Below are 22,580 nucleotides of genomic sequence, written 5' to 3'. Positions count from 1 at the left end.
TACATATGAACATTGCGGTGCATAAAACGACAGTCATTAAAACATTCATTTATTGTTTTCTTTGTTCTGCTTTTGTGAGCATCAGGGATACCACCATTTGTCACGTTAGATGAATAGACTAATAAGGGCTTTTGGTGCTGGATATTTCCCATGTTAAAGTAAAAAAATGCCTTAAATGAAATCTGCTGCAATTTGTGATACAGCACATATACACAAATCAGGTGACTACAGTAGTCAACTGAATTTTAAGTGTGAAATCGTTTTCTCCGATGTTGTGCAAAATGTCATGCTTCTATATTTGGGAAAAGCAGCTGTTTGAGTCACACAAGTTTCCCGTCAGATAAATTGGGTTTCTCATATTCATACTGATGATTACAGATTTATATTAGTTTTGACCCATATTTAGAAGGGTATAATAAGGTATAATTTTTACTCGGTCTGATTTTTGTAACCCAAAAAAATGTGAATTGATTTCTATAAATATGTTTATCTGTTATGGTAGAATGTTTTAGTATCAGAGATCAGAGACAGCACTATTGTTGAGTATATTACTTTATAACATCTGTGTGAGATATTCAGTTACTAAATTAATTAGGGTTATGTACATCAATCATTTATGTTTTATCTAATAAATGCATGACAGCTCACTCATATTCCTAACATGTTTGAAATTTATTTTACATTTTAATGCTTTTTTTTGGCTTGAAATATCTTATCAGTGAATTGTTGTTGTTTTGCTTTCAATGTATGCAGTTTTCAATGGACTTTGAACTGTTTACTTTGTGAGGTTTCTAGGTGTGCTGAAATAAAAGAGGTCCTTCCTCACAGAATGTCAAGAACAAGCTAGCCAGTGAACTATTGCTTTGAAATCTGTTTTGCACTGAAAATATAACAACCGTATACAGAGAATAAATTTTTCTAGAATATATATTTTTTTCTCCTGTGTGTTGGTAATATAACTGTGAGCAGTAATATATACTAGTTACCAAGATTAATGTTTACAATCTCATTCATGCTTATTGTAAAAGTCTGTGAGGAAATCGGTTGTTTCAACAGTCCAGGGTAGTTTTGATTTGTTTATATCAAGGTTTGGGCTGTATAGCTAGGAACTGCAGTTGATCAAATAAGACTGAATGTGGCCTTACATTGCAGATGGGTCAAATAAGTTTGGACTTAAAACATGTTAATGACCAACATTTTTTGATGAGGTACATCTAATCAAGGATTCACTATGTTTGTAACTTGGGAGAATAATTTCCCTTTTTCCTGTCTTTGATTTTACAGCTTGTTCTGTCAGTTTTTTTGTCATAGTTTTCACCTCATTGATAGAAAAGTTGGCTATTCCACTTATTTTGCTTTCTCTATGAACTAAAGCACATACATAGTACCTGTTAGTGTTAATAAATGGTACATTTATACATTTACCTAAAGTTTTTGATTCTTCACAGTACAGTCAAGTTAGGTTTGGGCAAAATGAAATAAAACAACAAAGTTTAGCACAAAATTAAATACAACCATGATTAAGTCTGAAATTTCACTGTTTTTATTATTGTATGGTCTGATACTAGACTTATTTTTCAAAAAGTCTCATACATGCATATAATAAGGAATTATAAGTCATAATAACCACATATTCTAAAAAAAAAAAACTATTTTAGCTTGTTTAGAAGAGAGATGAAATAATATGCTTTTACCTTTTTGGTAAAATGTCCATATTCCTTAATATCTGTCACCAGTATCTCAACAGTGTAAACAAGACCTGTAGCACTATGATGGCCATGAATCAACTTCCCCATCTGGGAAAAAAGTCTCTTGACTGACAAACAGCCTTTGACTCAAGATGCCATTATAGATACAGTTGTCATCTTCATGTGATATTGTCAGAGTGGGTAGCTGCAATGGTGTGTGAGTATTTAATTGAACACAGAAAAGTTCAAAACAAAAAACATCTTTTTACTTTCCACGTTTTAGCCATGGAACCTTCTTGGGGTGTGTGAAAAAGTTTTTTTTTTCCTACTTTTCTGCTTACAATTATTTTCATCTTTGAAATGATATTGTTAATAAAATTACAGTTGAATCTGTGAAATGTCTTTTTTTCTAATTCTGCTTCTACATATGAAATCATTTTTTTAAACACTTTGTCACGCCCGACATCCCTCCCTAGAGGGCACTCCACTGCTCTCATTATTGTTCGTGTCATTTAGCTCTCCAGGTGTACCCTTTTAGTGTTATTATTTATAGACCAGCTCTTCCAGTCCTCGGGGCTCATCATTAGGGAAAGATGTCGCGAGACCCGCCTAGCACCAGGAAACCCTACGTCCGTCTCCTGAGGGCATAGGCCTCATCCTCGACACCTCCCGTTTCCTGAGCCCGGGGTCTGGAGGATCTCGCCCCGTCACCCTTGGACCTCCATGTTCCGTTTGTCTGTGTGCTCCCCCCTTCCGGGGATTTTAACTTTGTCGCGTTCCCGGATGGATTTCCAGTTTATGGACTTTCGGACCGTGCTTTGACCTGCCCTTGGACCCGTTTGGATTTGGATGCCGTTTTGTCTTCCCCGTACACTGTCTCACGGACGGTCACTATTATTTTGTGCACTATTAAACCCCTTTGTGTTCCTTTTTACCACGCCTCCTGTTTTCTCCAGCTCTTGCCGCATCGCATAGGGTCTTCTACAACATCCGACACGGATTCCAGTCCGTGTCCGTTACACACTTAAGGAGTTAAAATGATGCTAAAAGGTTTGCTTTGTAAGTCTGTATGTACATTTTCACTTTTTTCTTGTGATTGTATTATTTATTGTTATATATGATTTTTCTCAGCTGATAAGGGTATAGTTTTCTTTTATTTGACTGAATGTTTGTGGTAGTAATTTAGTAATTTAAAAATGAATTGTTTCCACACAAGCAGTTCAGAAAATGCTGATGATGTCAATAGCAGTTTAATTTTTTTTTCAGTGCTCACCTGTTTGCATCTTGGGACTGACATGTGACCTGCAGACCAAATCTTTATAGTTTCAGATGTGTTATTTATGATCTGCTGCTGCTTTGTTTTACAGGATTATGTTCTGTTGCAGCTGGCATTCGATCTATAAAAAGGCATTAAGGGTGTGTCTTTTAAATGTACCTTTTCATTCTGTCTACTAGGTAACTTGTTTTCAATCAGAAAGCAGTCTGTAACATTTTCTGTGGTTAAGCCTGCATTACTTACAGGGATTTGTTGTAATAACTCACAGGGTGCTTGTACATTGTGTACAACTGAATTATGCTATATATAGGTGTTTCAGTTCTGAATATTAATTTACTTTTAATAATTGATGGTGGAATTGTATCTAAAAATGTAGTCCACATTTCATACTTAAAGATTTTTTGTGACAGTGTGTTGTCTTAAATATGGCTGTCTACAGTCGGTATTTAGGATGCTTATGTAGAGCACAGTACTATTCCTTAGTTTCCTTTAAGTCTGTTTGGGGGGGCTCTTAGATTTCATATGAATTCCTGCTGATTAGTTATTTGTTTTTTTTTTTGGTTTTGTTCTCTGGTACATTATAAGACAAGTTAGTGATACAAGTTGCATCAGAGGCACATTGTTTTTTTTTTATATTATTCCAGTAAGAACTGATTTTCCACAGTGGAATGGGAGACAAACACATGGTGGAACAGATACTGAGGGTACTGAAGTGACTTCCCAGACACCCAGCTATAATTCATTTTGATGCAAATCTCTTTTGGCTTATTGAAAAGAAGGATTAATGGGGTCTCTTTGGCTCCAGCAGGCAACCCACCTTCCGGCTTCAATCTTTGTGTGTGCCCAAATGGTTCCTTCAATAGCCAGCAGCAGTCATGGAGCTCCCTATTGTTTGGAGTCCCCCTGTCCTGTGTTTTGACTCTGAAAGCCCCCATTGTGCAGAGGTGTTGGTAAAAGGAGTGGTGCTCTGCTACGTGCACTAACTCAAGGAATCTGACTAATCGCTCAATAGTTGAGCGCCTCCAAATGCATCTTTCAAGTCTTTTGTAAAGACGTCAAAAAGAGCTAGCCGGCAAGATGGTACCATGGCTCGTGCTGGCTGACTGCTACGGGCTGTTCATGGAATCAGGTGGCTCATTAGCAGGACACTCTGGAACCCTGCCTTTGAAAGCAGAGTTCTGTAAGCATTAGGAGGAGGTGGTGGATAAAAATGGTGTGGGAATCTGTGCCGAGGATCTGATTGATACCACAAGTTGTTTACATGCTGAAGGGCAAGCTGGATACCCCTTTCACAACACACTCCTGAATTGCTGTTTTTTTTTTTCCAAGGTCAGAATGGTCACAGTTATCAGAATTTTTATAAATGGGTTTTCTGTATAAAGTATCCATGTGAATCAGAAGTTTTTAAAATAATATTGTGTGTGAGCTATACTACAAAACATCTGCTGCAAGTTCCTGGAAACTCGGGGTGTGATTAAAGACCATAAACTGTGTTCATATGAAGCAAACATTTTCTATCCCAGGAATACATTCTCTTAAGAAAGACATTAAAATATAATAGGCCAACTGAATGCTTAGACTGTAGTATAGTATATATATTGTAAATATACAGCACCTCGATAGCTCACGGATGAAATATAACTTTTAATTGTCTGAATAAACATATGTGTTGTGCATCTGGGATTACTTTTTCCTTTTGTTTTGTAGGAAAATATGCCACAAACACCACCATTTGTGGCTATGTTCTCCACCAGTGGTTATAACCGGAATCTATACCAAACAAATGAGGACAGCTATGGGGGTCTATATTACCATGACAACAACCTTGTGTCAGGATCTGTAGAGGCCCTAATTCAACTTTTAGTTCCTAATGTGGATTACTACCCTGATGTAAGTGCCTGTGTTTCATTCACAATCAAGCCCAAAAAAGGAATAAACAATGCTTATTGGAAAACAATTAAAAAATAACATAAATAACAAAGTTTTTAAAACACAAAATGTCCTTATTCACAACAAGTTGTTTAAAAATCATGAATTAATGTTTACCACAGTCTTTAATGGAAATTAGATGTTTGAGCTGATGATGAGTATGTCTTTAGTTCAGTGGTGAACTTGTGGAAAAAGACACATCAAAGCAATAAGAATAAAATGCATATTACAATTATCGGTTTTGGTAGTTACTGTGATTATTTTATTTTATATAATATACTGTTTACTTAAATCATTGCTGCTTCAGGCAGTGTACACTACAGAACATTAAGAAGTGCTCAATACAGAGTCTTAAGTATCGGGTCTTTTGTTTACAGTTACGGGGTGTAAAATTCTTACCAAGAAAGTGAGCCTTTGAAGCTTTTAATGTTTACTCTTATTTTTCACAGAGAACATACATATTTACTTTCCTGCTCAGCTCCCGGCTTTTCATTCATCCCTATGAGCTTCTGGCCAAGGTGTGCCACTTGTGCATTGAGCAGCAGAGACTTTGTGATCCTGGTGCTGACAAGGTAATGACTTCAGTTAGAGAACATTCTGATAGTCTCAGTTCTGGGAGAAAGTGGTAAAAAAGCTACACTTTTTTAAATCTAAATACTTGAATCAAATCCACTAATAGTTTATGTTTAAAAATATTCAGAAAATGTAAAATTTTCTGTACATATGTCAGAGCACCAACATTTTTGTAACTTGCCGACCAAAACTATACTGAATAATCTACATGAGATCTTACTAACGTTTTATACAATTTTAACATAAAATCATTTAGAATCCATTTAAATTCTACAATATACAGTATATATACTAGCATTTTGGTTGCTATTTGCATTGCTTTGCCACATTATCAGGAATACGTAAATAATGTATCAACATAAACACCTACAGTAGGTGAACACACTGCTGTTTAGATCTTAGTGTTTGCCATTTCATATCAATATATTTAGTTCTCTCTAAATGATACTCTGTGCCTATCTGTGCTAAGGGTCATCTGCCAGGTGCTTGTCCAATCTTGAATTCCATGAATGTCCATCTTGTTCAATTTCTTTTGAAACTTGTAAAACGTGTTTGCTAATCCTCCTATTTGGTATCATTTGAGAAATAGAATCTAAATCATTTATATAAATTAGGAAGAGCATTAGTTCTAATAGTCATAATGATTCCTGGGGAACTACTATAATTACATCACCACAGTTTCAAGTTTCAGCTTTTATCCTTTTAAGACCTTAAAATGCCTTATACTGGGATTCTACCTTTATAGTAATAATTTGTGGTTGTATATAAATGGTATCTACTTCTTCCTGTGTTCACAATAGCACACAAAATCAAATTATCCAGTGTGTATTTATTACTTCCACAATGACTTAAGTAATGCAGCATCCCCTGAAGTTCTCTGATGTTTTGGTTTTCTTTCTTTTTTAACTCTACAGATCAGGTTAAGAAAAATTGCTCCTAAAGTTCTCCAGTTGCTGACGGAATGGACAGATACATTTCCCTATGACTTTAGAGATGAAAGGATAATGAGGAGTCTGAAGGAACTGACCCACAGACTGTTAACTGGAGATGAGGTCAGTTGCTGGAATACTTGGAATTTTAAATTAATAGGTTCTACTGCTTACTTTCTTAATAACGGAACATTGCAACTCTCTTTTAGTTTCGCGAATGCACCAGTTCAATCTTGCCACTGACTGCTGTACTGAAATCTTAAAATTGATTGCTTAGATTAGGCAAGATTAAGATTGAAGATATTAGATTAGATTAGGCAAGATCATATTGAAAAGATACTAGTAATAATATATCTCTTTTGTAAACTTTATTGCATTTTTATGGAGTAATATTTCTTTTGATTGACATACCTTGTGGCACATAATACTCTTTTATGTTGGGATGAGCATATTTTTGGGAGATTTTACTTGATTGTTTTTATTTATATAAAAAGGTATGGAAGATTATGTGACCAGAATTTTATAACATTACACAGCAGTTAAACATGCCTTGTTGTTCTTGTTTGCCATCTTTTTTATTTTTTTGTTGTTCTGAGATGTTGGGAACTCAGAAGAATGCAGACTCTGCACCTACATCTTTACCATATAAAAAGAAGTTGAAGCAATTCAACTTCCTGAACTAGCTAAAATGGTAGGTTTGCTCACATAGTGAACAGTGCAGCAGGTACTGCTTGTTACAACTGAGGTGGATATAAGTATACAAATTGCTAAAATAGGACTCTCAGCAAGTGATCTTAAAACATAACTTGATTTTAGGTCAACAAAACTGTATAATGTATAACACAAAATTACCAGGCTGGAAGACCATTCCCATCATAACATCCACACAGTGGATCTTAAAGAGCGAACAAGATGTTCACGTAAGGTTTTTAAGAAAATAATGCATAGTTCCCAACCCTTGCACAGCAGATGAAAGGTGAAGGTGGAGACATTGCAAAGAATCTATGATGACCACTTTTCTGGAGGGCAGTTTCGTGTGTTTTTTAAACTTATGTGATACAAGATGACATCTGCATAAAAAAAGGGGATTCATCCTCATTTATCTAGATCTGTGCAGTAGCTTTTATGGGATTATAGCCCAGTGATTTCCCAGACGAGACATACCCTTTCTGGGGCGAGGAAATTGGTGAGAGAGGTTGGTGTCCAGTCCTTTTTGTCGTTGACTAGTTGCATGGGGTGTTGTCAGCAGATTTTTTTGTATTATCAATGGGATAATAAACTTTCTGTGTTAAACTTTCTGTTTCTTCTTTCATCCAAAGTGACACCTGTTAGAACCCAAACTATGAACGCAAAGCCTTTTGCAAGACATTACTGTGACATTTTGGTGCAGTCTAATGCTAAGGACAAATAAGAGTTAACCCAGAGACAATGGTTATGATGTGAATGACAACATTATGAGGTATAGTTCATAATACAAGAAAGACTAGAGGCAATGATGAAGGGAAAGAGAAAAATGTAACAAAAAAAGAGGAGTAACAAAAGGGAACACATTGTATCTGATATTCTTAATGAGAATGGTCCTTGCTTATTTCAGGATTGACAATCTCCATACAAACTGCCTGACTATTTTTTTTTAAGTTAGGACTTTGTATGGTATACTAGTTTTAGGGCCAAAATAAAAGGATTGGCTTTCTCTATGTGTGTCTTTTAGACTTCATATAAACCTTTAGCAGTTCATTATGTTTTACTATAAGATTTTTTAAATATTATAGACAAAGTAATATCCTGGGAGGGTCCAAAGCCCTTAACCATCAAAATTATAATCTAATACAGTGTTTATATGATTCCTGGCTGTTCCTATATGAATCTAGTCATTTGTTCATGCTTTGCCAAAGAGTGCTACATACACTTTTTTATATGTTTTGGACTTTTTGATTTGTGAAGACAGGTTTCCATTGTGTCCAGTATTATGAATAATTATATTCCTTGCTCTCTTCTAGTACCAGTAAGAGACATTTTATTTTTACATTCTTTTTAACGGACACTTTTACAGCATGCATATATGCAGTGATTTGAATGTATAATTATTTTTTTATTTTAATTGCTGACAGACCTACAAACAAGCTAAATTCCAATTGTTTTCCAGAAATAATTTTGTGCTAAAAGCACATTTTCAAAACTCTAATCTCTCCCATGCTTCTGTGTATGGTACCTAAAGTAGTCATGCAAAAATGTTGGCATGTGATGTTTGTAACCATACATTCCTATTAAGCTACTGTACTAATGTCAAAACATATTTTACCTGGTTTTACAGTCAAAAGGATATTTGTCTGACACTATAAAGAAAACATGAATTTGCAAAGCCTGTAAACTGCACTAGTTTAACCACAAAATACTCTGAAGAGCCAGAGTGCATAAAAAGAAAAGGATCGTTTTTTGGAACTCAACAGCTTTGTCAGTTGAAGTGGTCTTCCTTAGCCAGCATTTGAATTGTTAAACTATTGCTGACATGGTATGTCACACAGTTTATCTACAAACTGATTAATTATATGGCTACAGTAGTTTACAATTACACTTGTTTTAAGATAATTATGACAATGCAAAATTACATCAAAAGATTTTAAGTAATTGTCTTTCTGATGAGAAGGTTTGTGAAATTTGGTTAGTGATGAATATCCCTGACAGAGATTATCCAAACTATATGAAATTTGTTTTTTGTGTCGATCTGTGTTTTATTTTCTTTCCTGACATTTTCACTATGGTATTTCTTGAGACTGTGTATTTTGCAGATGCTGTATTATCTAGGGAGAATTTTCAGAAATAGAGAACAGAGGGGGAGTAGACTTAGGTAGCGAAAAGATAATCTTTCCTTTTATAAATGATTAATTCTGCAGTAAAAGTACCAGCTATTGATTCCACCTGAAGAAAGATGTGAAGACGGGGGTTTGAATTTAATCTTTTCTGTAGGGGGTTTAGACTTCCAAGTCACAAGCTGGGGTTTATGGCAGGAAAGGGGGTTAACTGATAAGGATTGCAGATGCCAGCTAGGAACCCCCCTGGGTGTAATGTTAAACTGACCATTTGCCCAGAACATCGTAAACTGGCCAAATACCATGAACCCCCCTCTTTACCATCAGACCGAGTGACGTCAGAAACGGAGAAGAAAACACTATATAACCCAAAAGTTTGTAACAGTACGTTGAACAATACTTCGGTTTTGTTGTTTCTTGCGGGAAACAAGACTTCGGCTTTATTGTTCCTTGCATGCAATAAACTCATCTGTTTCACTTCATCTCGGGATCAAGAACCTTATTTCTTCTGTTACAACACACCTAATCTGAACTGTTTCACATCCATTCTGCCGGTGACTCTGTGCAATGTGGATATCTTCCTTAATCCTCTCTGAAGTGAAGCCATGGACCTTTACCTGCATGTCCCTCTCCATATTTGTCTGTGGTGTTTCTTTTTTCCTTTAAAATAGGTAGAAAAATGGCAACAGTGTCTTCCATATCTGCACATAGAAATGAACATTGCTTACATAAAGTAGATCATTTTACTATATTAAAATTTGATTCTACCAATTAAATATTTTCTTTGCAAAAACAAAATATATTTAGATAAAAGCACATCTTATCTTTTTTGTTACTTCTTATACTTTTCTGTATATTTGAGAAATAATCAATTTCTGCAAATAGTGAAATCTGTTTTTTTGCTTATTTGGCAAAAATGAAAATGAAGTGATAATAACTATGACAAATGTTCAGATGTAGACTTTTGCATTATTATGTGTATGAAAAATATATTTCTATATATTTATATATATTTGTTTCCTTGAAACAAAAAGGCAAATATGGCATTAAAAACCTAATGACCATGTAAATGGGGAGTTATGCTTACATTATGTTTTTGTTAATTGTTTCTGTAATCCTCTGTATAATATATAAACAATATAATATATAAATACACAGGCAGTAAAAAGGAAAAAGCACATTGCACAAGGTGTTTCTACACCCTGGACTGTATGCCAGGTCATTGCAGGGCACACAAACAAAGGGCAGATTTAGAGCCATCAGTAAACCAAGCCTGCATGATTTTGGAAGTAGATGATGTAGGAAGAGTCAGCATTCAATGGAAACCAACATAAACAATATGAAAAATACAGAAGTCACCCTAGTCTGCAATGTAAACCAGGATCTAAAATCTGTGATGCAGCTGGGCCTTTTAATCACCATCCAAGTGTAAATGTAAATACAAATAAAAAATAACTCTTGACAGTTCACAGTTGGTACAAACAAATATTTAAGGACAGGGCACTGTTGTCTGAGGGTATTAATTAAGTATAAATCCAAATGAAAATGGATTCCTAAACATTGTAATCTGTTATGGAACAATTGAATTGGCAGTGAATTTGCTTTGCCTCAAGAACCAAATAACTTTTTCATTTTTCCATTTCAGAAAATGAGGTCTCATTCATCAAAATACAAAAAGCTCCACTGTATGATTTCAAAGCATGTTTATATTCTGTGTTTGCATAGCAAACAGTGTGTATTTTTGTTTTGCTGTTGTGCAGATACAGTAGGCTAGTACTAACGGAGTAGTAGGTGGCTTGCACTTCTTGCATCAGTCAGCTGAATGCACAATGTCCTCATTTAGATATAATTATAGACCATTATGAGAACAATGGCAGCCACTTTCTTGCATGCTTTAAACTGTTTAAGGCCCATTATTTTAAAATTGAGGATTAACTTACTTCAGTGGAGTTGCAGAATTTTTAAAAGTGAAGTGCGTCAACGATGTATTTTTTCATTTAATAGCGTTGAAGTCATATTTATTATATTTGTTATGCATCTGTTGTGATTCCACAGAATAAAGTATTTTGTTTAGAACGTGCCAGTAAATCACTCCATTGCTCTGGTGTTGTTTGATTGCTTTGGACATCTCATTACCAGGTTGTCATTTTTTTTTCCGTATGAAGCACTTTAAGCACTTAATAAAACAATTCATTTAGAAAGCAGATTTTGTTGTTTTTGCCTTTTCAGGCTATCAGATTTTAGGGGTTCAAAAAGAAAACAAACCTTGAATTGCACTTGCAAAGGCTGAAATGAAATGCAGATTTTAGTGGTAATGAATTGCAGTATAATCCTTTGACCTGGTGAACCACAAACTCAGGCAGGGTGGCAGTATCCCAAAATAGAATTTTAAACATCTGTTTGTGGTGCAGTGCAGTGTATTCCAGGCCACATTTGTATTGCTACCCATTGATTTTCAGAGGCTATCATTATGAAAGTGGTAGGCTATATAGAGAACATTGAGGTCTGCTTTACAGCCAAGAAAAACAAGGCTTCACAAAACAAGGTTTGGGTTGAGTTATGGATTGTATGCTCCTGTGTGAACTCTGTCATGTGCTGTACTGTCAAGAACCGTTTCCATCAGCAACACTGTTTACATAACAGTGAGGGCCTTTTGGAGTAGGTCATGTGGTTTTGGTGCTACGTGATCCATGAGCTCCAGGAAAGGAGGAGATAAAGTTAAAAGTGTACTCTAACAGAGGTCATGCAGTGAGCCAGGCTGTCTTAATTTCCCATGATTTTAGCTCAATGCCAGGGTTAACTTTGGACAGAAGGCAAACTGCAGCTTTAACAGCATGTGCTAGAGTAACATGCTGTTTGAAAATGTCAGTTGCTTAAGCTAGTTATCAGAACATTTTGGTCCTAAATATATTTTAATTTAGTTTTTGTTTAAAATGAAGTCTGGCGTGAACAGATGTTAAAAGGAATTTTCTCTTTGAAAAAAGCATTTCTGGAAATACATTTGCAAAGATAAACACTTTTCTGTAAAAAGGAAAATGTATTTATATAAAGTTTTTGAATGAAGTGATCATTTTCAATTTGTTAATACTTTGAGTTCACAGATGATATTAGGGTTTTCTCAAATTTCTTGAGTTCTGGTCAAACTGTCATTTTGTTTTTTTTTTCTGCATACATTTCAAATGATTGTAATGTTTATGTCTTGTTTTGTAGTAATACAAAATATGAGGACCACCATTGTATTCTGATACTTAGCTACCAATCATTTTATGGAATTCTGGAATTTCCACGTTACTATAAATCAAAACGTTTTCGTTTTTGAAGAAAATTGTAATCTTGTAACTTAAATGACAAAGCGGAAAATGTTGTTGTCCCACAGACATTTTTATAGATACATCTTAGACTTTATTGAATTGTGAAAGGCAATAGTAAATTGGTATTTTCTGTACCATACTTTTATACAAAAGTGAATGACTAATTATGCAATCTGAACACCACTCATATCTTGTCATAACCCTATTAATAATTTCTGAATCAACAGGAGCTCCTCTGCTTCACTGATGTTTAAAGGAAAAACAGTTAGTCAAAGAGATTCTTAAGCTTTTTTGTTCCAGAATAATTCCTTGCATTAACATGACACTTTTCACCAAAATGCTTTACATATAGGAAGAAATTTAATGCATGACTGAAGTACACCATTCTATTAAGTGAGATATGGAAGACAATTTATACCAACAGCCCCACTACACAGGTGGTGAAGTGAGAAATATTTGACCAATTTAATTAAGGGGGGAATATAGATAGGGTAGATTGTCCAAGGTGAAATTTAAACACTTTATGACCCAGTAGTCGGAGCCTGATTTAATATCTCATCTGAAGGACAGTACCAGTTATAGCATAGTGTCATAGTTGGCATACTTGGGCATTAGTTTGGAAATTTAGGCCTGGGGGAAGAGTCTTATGCTGGAAGAGTTAAGACTCACGCTGGTTCTTTAGCATCACTTGTAGCAACAACCTAATTTTCTTTACCATCCCAGTACTGACCAATTCCAATCTTAAGACTATTAAGTGGTAGCACAGCTATCAAGGTAACTATTTCTGAAAATAATGTGTTACTCTTGTCTGACTAATTTATTATAAGATAGGATTGAAGTCATGTGCTACACTGATCACCTTACAGCGTGCAGCTGATTGACGATGGGCATTTATATTTTCCTACTGCTTATCATACAGATGGTTTAAAAAAGTAGCAGTGGTTCTTGAGTGGTGGCATGAGACATCCATTTTACCAGCACAGCAAATAGTAGATACTCTGAAATAACAGTCAGTATTGTAAACTTTAAAAATGGAATAATAATAATAATTTTCCTGATAGTGAATAATAAGTAGTGTGTGACTAGAATGACAGCATCTCATCCATCCATCTATTTTCTAACTTCTTCATCCAATTCAGGGTCATGGGAGACAGAGCCTCATCAAACAATGGGCACAAGGCAGGGTACACCCTGGACCTGGATGCCTGCCCATCACATGACACACATACTCGCCAAGGTCAACCTACCAGTATGTCTTTGGATTGTGGAAGGAAACCATCTTATAAATTAGCTTAATCTCATTCTTCACTTAAAAAATAATATAATCAAATAAAAAAAAGAATTAGAAAACACCAAGAAAAAACTTTACCTATTCTATCTTTACCTACTTCATTCACAATGAAGGAATTCATTTGACCATCTACTTACTACTCCCCACTTACAACATTCCATAGCCATGGGTTCACTAAGGTAGGTCTTTTGTACCTCTAGGGTTGTGCCTATGCAATGGTTGGCTATTCTTTTGCTTTGGCAGAATTGTACTACTGTTGTTGGGAATTAGGCTAATTACTTATTCTTCTGTTTTCTGGTTCAGATTTACCGTAAGGCTGTCCAGCAGATGACACAGTCTCTCATTCGGAAACTGACTACACTAAGCCAATACGAAGAGGTGCTGATGAAAATAAATGCCACTGTTCCAGATAGGCTGACTGTGCTCAAAACCAAACCTCAGTCTATACAGAGAGACATTGTGACAGTATGTAGCGACCCTTATACGTTAGCACAGCAACTTACCCACATAGAGCTGGTAAGTGAATATGTTCCCTATTGGTGGAGTATTGTGAGAAGAATAAGTAACAACAGTACAACTTAATTTAAGTTTATACCATGCAAGTCATTTTTGTCTTTTTATTTTTTTAATGTAACAAAGCTTTGTTAGATTATATATAGCAATGGAAAGTTTGAAATGCTAATAACACTTTATAAGATCTTTAATATTAGAGAAAAAGTACTACTTTTAATTTTAAACTTTCATTCAGATATCTCTTACAGTGCTATTAAATCAGTACATCAGTTTGATTTATGTTAGATACTGCACAAATAATTGTTACTTCTTTGCTGTGGCTAAAAGATATAAGTACATCATGTATATTGACTGTAAAATATTAATGTTAATATTAATGTGGATTTTTTTTAGGAGAGACTGAGTTATATAGGTCCTGAAGAATTTGTGCAGGCATTTGTGAATAAAGATCCCCTAGACAACGAGAAGGTACAGTACCCAACACTGCCTGTACTCTGTCAGAATAGGTACTGTTTGCATTTATTCTTTAGTTACAGGGGAAGTAGATTTTACTAATCAATTCACCCAAAATTGGTACCTAGTATACTCACTAGTTTACCTTGGCAGTACAATTATTATTAATTTATGAATATTTATTAATTAATTTCCCAGAATTATTAAAATTTGTAAATATTGTTTCCCAAAGGGAAATGTTCCAGCACATGAAGTTTAAAGAAAAAATAAACAATTCTGTAATATATGCTAGATATTGTAGCCTGATTCAAACTTAATACTGACGAAAAGTTTTGGAATTTAATTTATATGGAAACACCAAAAACTCCTGTGAAAGGTTTATTTCTTTCAACAAGCAGTGAAATAATGCACCTACATGGTCTCTGTCTCCAGCATTAAATCATGGAGTCTAGTTATTTAAAAAACAAAATGTAAAATACTACTTCTAGCTCACTAGCAACCTTTAGATTTCAGAAAAGGATACTCCAATCAGTATGACACACATGCACATGTTTTTATGAGGCTGCATTTACAGACCAGCTTCTGATTGCTTTTTGCTGCTAGGCAACAGTAACTTCTGTGATATTTCCTATAAGTCTCTTTGTTATGCTGTTGTTTCCAAGGGTACACAACATTTTTTTAACACATTTTCTGGAACGTTTTGCATTTCACGACTTGCTTTAAGCATGACATGTAATGTAATTACACATCTGTGTGTCCATCACATGGACAATGAAGCTAGAAAAGATGTGTTTTTTATTTAAACTTTAGGAGAAAGTATACAAGGACAGTGGAAACATGAACAGCTGATTGAAGGATTTCAAATGTTTCTAACAATAAAATATTCAGATTCCAATACAGCACATAGCACGTTATTTTACTCGAATCAGATGATGAGGCTATTTGCTGCCTGGTTTATGCATGCTTTATTTTTAGTGTTCACGCATATGAATATTAACTCTCTGTGAAGCCTTACTTAATTCAATATTGCAAGGCTCTGTAGTTTATTAAAAGAAAGCTTTTAGTATTGAAGAGACTCAGCCTTCTGAGAACCAATGAAAAATATAAAATAAAAGCAGAATTCTTTAAATAAAATGTGTATTTTTTTCCAGAGCTGCTTCAATGATCACAAGAAGACCAGAAACCTGGAAGCATATGTTGAGTGGTTTAACAGACTTAGCTATCTGGTAGCTACAGAAATTTGCATGGTATGCTTATCCTTAAAACTTCCCAATGTATCAGATGTTGACATTTCTCTATTCATCTTGATTCTGTCTCATTGTGTCATTTTATATGCTTCAGAGTATTTATTTTCCTTTTTTTTGCTACAGCCTGTGAAGAAGAAACACAGAGCAAGAGTCATTGAATACTTTATTGATGTTGCACGGGAGTGTTTTAATATTGGCAACTTTAACTCTTTGATGGCCATTATATGTAAGTACTCTTTTGAAGCCAGGATGATTTTCTTAGTCAAAGCAGAAAGGAGTTTTATCATTGAAGAAAATAAAATCAGGAAAGTTTGTTGTTCTCTTAGTCAGGGTTTGAATCCATTTTACTGTCTACTTTCAAAGACAACATAGAACTACAGAACAGCATAAAGATTTAATCTTATATGGATGAAGGATTTTAGTTGACCTGTTTGTGTCACATAATAAAGGTTCCTTTGCTTAATAATGTCTCACAGTTTAATGATGGCTTTGCACTTAAATGCATCTGTATATATATATTTTCAAAAACAATAGGTAAATAGAATAACTGAGAAACATACCAGATTAATAACAACTGCGACCAGTTGTTAATAAGTTACATAAATCAAATATGAAATAATAAGAATACATCACTGTTTGCTTATTTACTTTCTAAAACTTTAGAGAAAATAGTATTTAAAATGGAATATAATTCTCCAGTCCTGTTCAGAAACATTGTAGAGTTGCCATTTTCTACAATTTGATATGACATAAGCATTACCACCTAGTAGTCTCATCTCATAAGGTCTCTAAAATAAGCACGGTTCGACTTGATCAGTTCTGAGATGGGAGAGCTCAAAGAACAAATGGCAGGCAGTAATATAATTTATTGACCAGAATTTCCAAACCATTTCTCCAGTACTGTGACAGGGAGTAATGTGCTGGAGGATGAGCTGTCTTTCAGATGAGTTGTAAAAAAAAAGGTTTGTTGAAAAAAAGTAGTTCAGACAACTTGGTTGTTAAAAGAGTACAAAAAACACTATTTGTATTAGCAGGTGATAAAACCTAATTTCCACTATGGACAAGGTTTTTTTTTTGCTTTCTGTGCATTCTATAAAATGTTTCCTCTTAAGTAATAAATTATTATCTCTGAAGATCCTTTCCTATATATCAAGTGGGATATTTTAAAAGTGCTATACAAGTCAAAGCAATTAAATAATTATATTGCAAGGCAAGGTTCCATTTGGTCCTTGGTGGTGACAAGTGTCATAGGCAGAGGTAGTTGTGAAGCATCTTGCCTTCATTGTGAAAGAGGATGAAGGGGAATGTGCTGGCATACTGTCCTGTAAGCAGATGGTCAGTGCTGACCACAGAGCAGGCAATCGGCAGGCTCACTGTGTGGAGAGGCAAGCCAGCTGTCCCTGTGCTGGCCTCTCCCAGGAGACTTTGCCTAAGGCAATGGCTTTTACAACATCTCTCTAGGGAGAATGAAGGAAAATTAGAAAATAAATCAGTCATGGGAAAGGTTTCCTTTCTTGCATACTTTTTGTGTTTATTTTTAATCCACAGCTATGGGACATTGCAAAATAAAAGGAGGTTGCATCTCCTAGCCATCAGTTTAGGCCCAGTTATAAATACACAAATTACAGATCAGTGGTTCACAGAATGTTCTTATTATCCCCTGTTAAATCTGAAAGACCTAAAAACTCTTACAACTTTAATATATGCAGGGATCGGGAAGTAACTTGAGTATTAATAAACTGTGACACTGAAGGTCATATGTTTTTATACAACTGTATTTAAAAATGCAAAAGGCCAGCACACACAAAAGCTACATTTATTGTTTTATTCTTGTGAAACATATTATAGAGTAAAGCTGTCTTTCAGAAAGCCAAAGTTACTATATTTTAATGGAGTAAGGAGAGCTATATTGCTTTCCAGTGAATCTGTAATCTTCTCTCCTGACGCACAACATCTATATATTCCTCTGACAATTTATATGTCTAAAAAAAGCTGGAAAGCTTTAAATCTGTGGAGCTCATTTTCTGAAGAAATCGATTCCAACAGCTTCCACAGTACTACTTTTTTTAAACCCTCCTGTCTTATTTACAAAATCTCCTTTGACCTTACTAAAAACACTTCTAAATATAATTGTATGTCCTTTTTCATTGTTTTTAACAAGAACTATTCCAGTAATTCCTCACTATATCTTTGCATCAGCCTCTCTGCTCACTTCTGTTTCCACACACTGAATTCTATCAATTTGTCTTTACACTCCTTCACTGTCCTTCACTGGAATTCAATTTACTTTTATCATTTCACAATATTTTATAGTATATGCCCCAGCTTCTCAAAGTTCACATGGGCTGTATATTTAATTGAACAGCTTGTTGTTGTTCAAAAAATGTGCCAGCAGCTATATCACCCTGCAACTCACAACTGGCAACCCACTGAACATAAGTAGGTGGGAGCCTGGCCAGTGCCTGGATGGTAGACCTCCTGAGAAAGCTAAGGTTGCTGATGGAAGAGGTGTTAGTGGGACTAGTAGGAACATCTCATCCTGTGATCTTTGTGCTAATACTAATACTGTGTTCTAATGCTCCAGTATAATGATGGGGAGAGAAAATTATAAAAAGGGCACCATCCTTTGGATTAAATGTAAAACCAAGGTCCTTACTTTCTGTGGTCATTAAAAATCGAGTGTTTCTCGAAAAGAGTGGGAGTGTTAACTCCAGTATCCTAGCCAAATTTCTCCCTGGCCTTTTCCAGTCATGGCCTCCTAAAAATCCCCATCTATGAATTGGCTTCATTAGTCTGTTCTCCTCCCCACTGATAACTGATGTGTGGTACAGAGGCGCACTTTGGCTGTCATTGCATCATCCAGGTGGGTGCTACAGATTGATAGTGATGTAGGGGAGTCCCCAGTTAAGTGCTTTGAGTGGAATGTCCAGAAAGCACTATACAGTATAACTGTAATATTATATTACATATTCTGTATTGAAAGCATCACTTTTTAAAATGTATCTAAAAACCTAGTTAAAGTATATTTACTGTATGTATATAACCCTCACATTTTTGGATGAGGATTGTAGTTATAATTAGTTGAAATAATTTATAATTAGAAGTAAGAAGCAAGGTGGTGTACTTTTGTATGTACAGTATGTCTGAATTATAACACTCCTGTTTGTGCTAGTTTCTGCTGTCTCATAAGTTTGTTTTTTTCCCCATATGGGGCATTTTTTTAAATTATAATGTAATTAACATATTTTGTAAAAATTTAAGAAAATGAGATACTGTGTACACTAATAATAATGTCTATATTATTTTTTTATTTTCCCACTGCTGAATCTCAAATGTATTTTACATCGTAGTTTTAATATTATTTAATATTTCATAATTTAATATACTTTACTATAAAGCACTGCTGTTTTAATTGTACGTTTATTCAAAGTTTATCTCTTAGACACAGCAGATGGCCAGTTTCTTTTTTGAAATGGCTCCTCTGTGCTGTGTGCTAAATGAAAACAATGAGGTGATATGTTGTCTATAGTGAGGCACTTAAACTGCATTGCTACTCTGGCAGAACAATGTACCATATGTTAAACATTTCATTTGAAATGAAGTGATGCACACGCAAATTCCATTGTTCTTTTTAAATTTGCTTCACTATCTCATGAGAAAACTTAACAGACTAGATCATTTCTACTTCAATTGGCATTATTTCTCTGCAATGACATGGTATACCACTCCTCTCTGACTGCAGCTGGTATGAACATGAGCCCAGTCTCTCGACTCAAGAAGACCTGGGGCAAAGTTAAGACAGCCAAATTTGATATTCTCGAGGTAAGGGCAATTCAGTTTGAGTTGTGTTTTTTTCATCAAGTGTGGGATATGGGATAATGACAGCATTTGTGGGCAGGTGAAAAAACTGTGGGTGAATGTGTGAGTTTTATGAGAGCTTACACTGAGAAATCTGATTCACTTAAATACAACTATTTGGCTTTTTATTAAAAAAGTAAAATCAGTGTGTGGGTATGGAAGATTTACTGGTTAAGTGATTAAGAATAAAACTCATATCCTTTCATGTTCCAGTCTGATGTTGCCCATAAATGTGTTTTTTTTTTTCAAAACAAGCATGGTGGCTGTTTTTCCCCTTTTTTTGTCATGAAACTGCAGGTTTGTCTTGTTCAAGGTTTTTGCTTAAATAATGAGCAGATGCAGTGGAAAATTTAAAATATATGGACTTGTGAGTTTGTTTTTGTGACCTTGATCTCTTGAGTATTTCAGATATTTCACACTAAGTTTACTTTCTGAAATGATTCTTGTCAAGTGAGATTATTCAGTGTTCCTCCCGGGAACTTAAATCAACAGATTGTCGATCAGCAGTCATTTCAAATGTCCCTTTAGACCTTTGAATTCCGTCCTCTGGAGATCATGTCCTTAAATCAAAGAGTCTTTTGAAATGTTAATCAGGATACCACATCCCTAGATTGTAACTAAAATGTTTGACCATGGTTTCATAGTTAGGTTTTATGCTTTATTTCCATTGACAATGCAACTAAACCTGGCTTGGCAGTCCCAGGTAAATAAAAAACATGATCCTTAGTTTTTTCCAAGAGCAGCCAGAAGTACAACTTTCTCTTGTAGTTGTATAAGACACAGAGCTTTTTGTAGAGATCATAGTACCTCATTATGGTACATTTTTAAGATAATAATAGTCGATTTGTTCAGAAAAAAATGCCTCTAACAATATACTGTATGCTGAGTTATTCCTATTTTGGTAGCTGTTGGTATATGACTACATTGTAACCACAACAGTTTGAGAGGTGACTGCATTTTGATCATGTTTTTTAAAGGGAAAAAAAGTGATGACTTATTTAGAACTTCTACTGAATGAAGAATATATCTTTGTTATATACAGTATTTGATTGGGGAATTAATTACAAAGTGTTTCATGTACAATTTATTATAAATCAGTTTGGTACATGTAGTTACTTTAACATATAAACAACAAAAAATAAAACTGTGGGGCAGCAGAGAGAAGTACCTATTTTAGCCTAGCTGTCCCAACTGTGCAACTGGAGAATAAGCGAACCTAAGACCTAAGGTTTTAGGCCCTACACTGAGTGTAGGAAAATAACTGAATCACAGTTCACATGCTGTCTGACCAAGAATACTGAAAAGATTAGATATCATTAAAGATTGGATAAAAGATATACATTATCATTTGATAAATGTTATAGATATTAAGGCATGTAAATCATATGGCTAGCTTTTATTACTATTCTTAGCTTTTACGGCAGCTGACCTTTTGATTTTGATTCTGCAGCATCAAATGGATCCATCGAGTAATTTCTACAATTACAGAACTGCACTGCGTGGGGCAACCCAGAGATCCTTAACAGCACACAGCAGCAGAGAAAAGGTAAATACAGCACTCAGGTCCTGGGGAGAAACTCAGTTTCTCCCCAGGACTTTTGACTGGAATGAGTAGGGCTGTTAACAAATTTGAAATGCTCTGGAATTTATGTATAGTTACAATTCATTTCAATTCAATTTTTCAATTGCCCCAAGGCGCTTAACAAAGCAAGTGACCATACATGCTGTGAATACAGAACAGAAAAGACCAGAAGACAACAGAGGAGAGGAACCAAAAACTTCTTAGTAAGGTGAAAAAAAGCTCTAGGGGTCCAAGGTCAACTGGCTGCCTAACCCCTTTGGGCATGCTAACATTATACAATTTAAAAAAAGGGAAAAATGAACTCATACATCAGAAAGACTACAGAAACCAAAATTATCCTGCAGCTAGGATCACACTTTTCCCCTTCTCTTAACGACAGACTACTTTTCTTTAAATTCTCTCTATTCATTGTAGGTTTCATTTCACACTTCTCTACATCTATCCTGACTTCACACCTCCTGACTGGCCTCTCTTTCTGTCCCCTGCTCCCGCCCCTCGCTCCTCCTCTCTCCCAGCTTTTGTTCTCCCACTACATTACCTTTGCTTACTGCCCTGTCTTTCTCACACCTGAAGAAGGCTCTGAAACATTGTGTTTTCTTTCTTCTCTTTTCAGCATGGAATAAGCCTATTACTTGTTCCATGTTTCAGACATATGATAAATGTCTCTATACTTCAACATTTTACAAGCAAATAGATCTCTTCAGATTTTTAGTACATAAGGACATCTACAACAAGAACTATAGAACAAGTGATATATTTCCACCATGTTTCAACTGCAAGCACTGGCTTAAAAAGTTATGGTATTATTTCAACTGTTAATACTCCATTTGGAGTATTCAGGCCCTGAAAGCAATTTGAAGATATCATAATGTGACAAAATAATAGAATCATGACTGGAGCCATAGAAGTTTGCAGGTGATCAAAATCCATATGTAGTGTAACTAGATTGTTATGTGTCCTGCAGTAAAGTGGGATAGAATGGTTAAACTGTTTTGTCAATGCAGCCATGACATGACAGATAGAAAAAGTGAAAGAGATGGGAGAGTGCCATAAAGCTACTTTTGACTCTTATAAATGATACAGAATTCAGGTGTGGGGGTTGTGCACTAGCACGTTTTGA

General features: G+C 35.1%; 1 protein-coding gene across 3 annotated transcripts in view; it reads left to right on the top strand.

Annotated features, from left to right (window-relative positions):
- rasgef1ba (RasGEF domain family, member 1Ba) overlaps positions 1-22,580 on the top strand; it is a 46,178-nt gene that overhangs the window by 11,873 nt on the left and 11,725 nt on the right. For 2 of the 3 annotated variants that reach the window (XM_088629488.1, XM_088629487.1), the window contains exons 2-10: positions 4,672-4,854; positions 5,343-5,465; positions 6,381-6,518; positions 14,111-14,323; positions 14,714-14,788; positions 15,925-16,020; positions 16,144-16,246; positions 19,763-19,842; positions 21,329-21,424. In XM_088629488.1, coding sequence (XP_088485614.1) covers positions 4,678-4,854; positions 5,343-5,465; positions 6,381-6,518; positions 14,111-14,323; positions 14,714-14,788; positions 15,925-16,020; positions 16,144-16,246; positions 19,763-19,842; positions 21,329-21,424 — 1,101 coding nt within the window. In that variant the 5' untranslated portion in view covers positions 4,672-4,677. Of the gene's footprint in view, positions 1-3,055; positions 3,105-4,671; positions 4,855-5,342; positions 5,466-6,380; positions 6,519-14,110; positions 14,324-14,713; positions 14,789-15,924; positions 16,021-16,143; positions 16,247-19,762; positions 19,843-21,328; positions 21,425-22,580 lie in introns of all 3 variants that reach the window. The other variant, XM_088629486.1, reaches the window with a different exon arrangement.

Source organism: Lepisosteus platostomus, chromosome 4 (genome assembly GCF_059453375.1).
Source record: "Lepisosteus platostomus isolate fLepPlt1 chromosome 4, fLepPlt1.hap1, whole genome shotgun sequence".
NCBI classification, from domain to species: domain Eukaryota; kingdom Metazoa; phylum Chordata; class Actinopteri; order Semionotiformes; family Lepisosteidae; genus Lepisosteus; species Lepisosteus platostomus.
The sequence above is the reverse complement of the archived record's forward strand: the minus strand, read 5'-3'. Positions and strand labels throughout refer to the sequence as shown.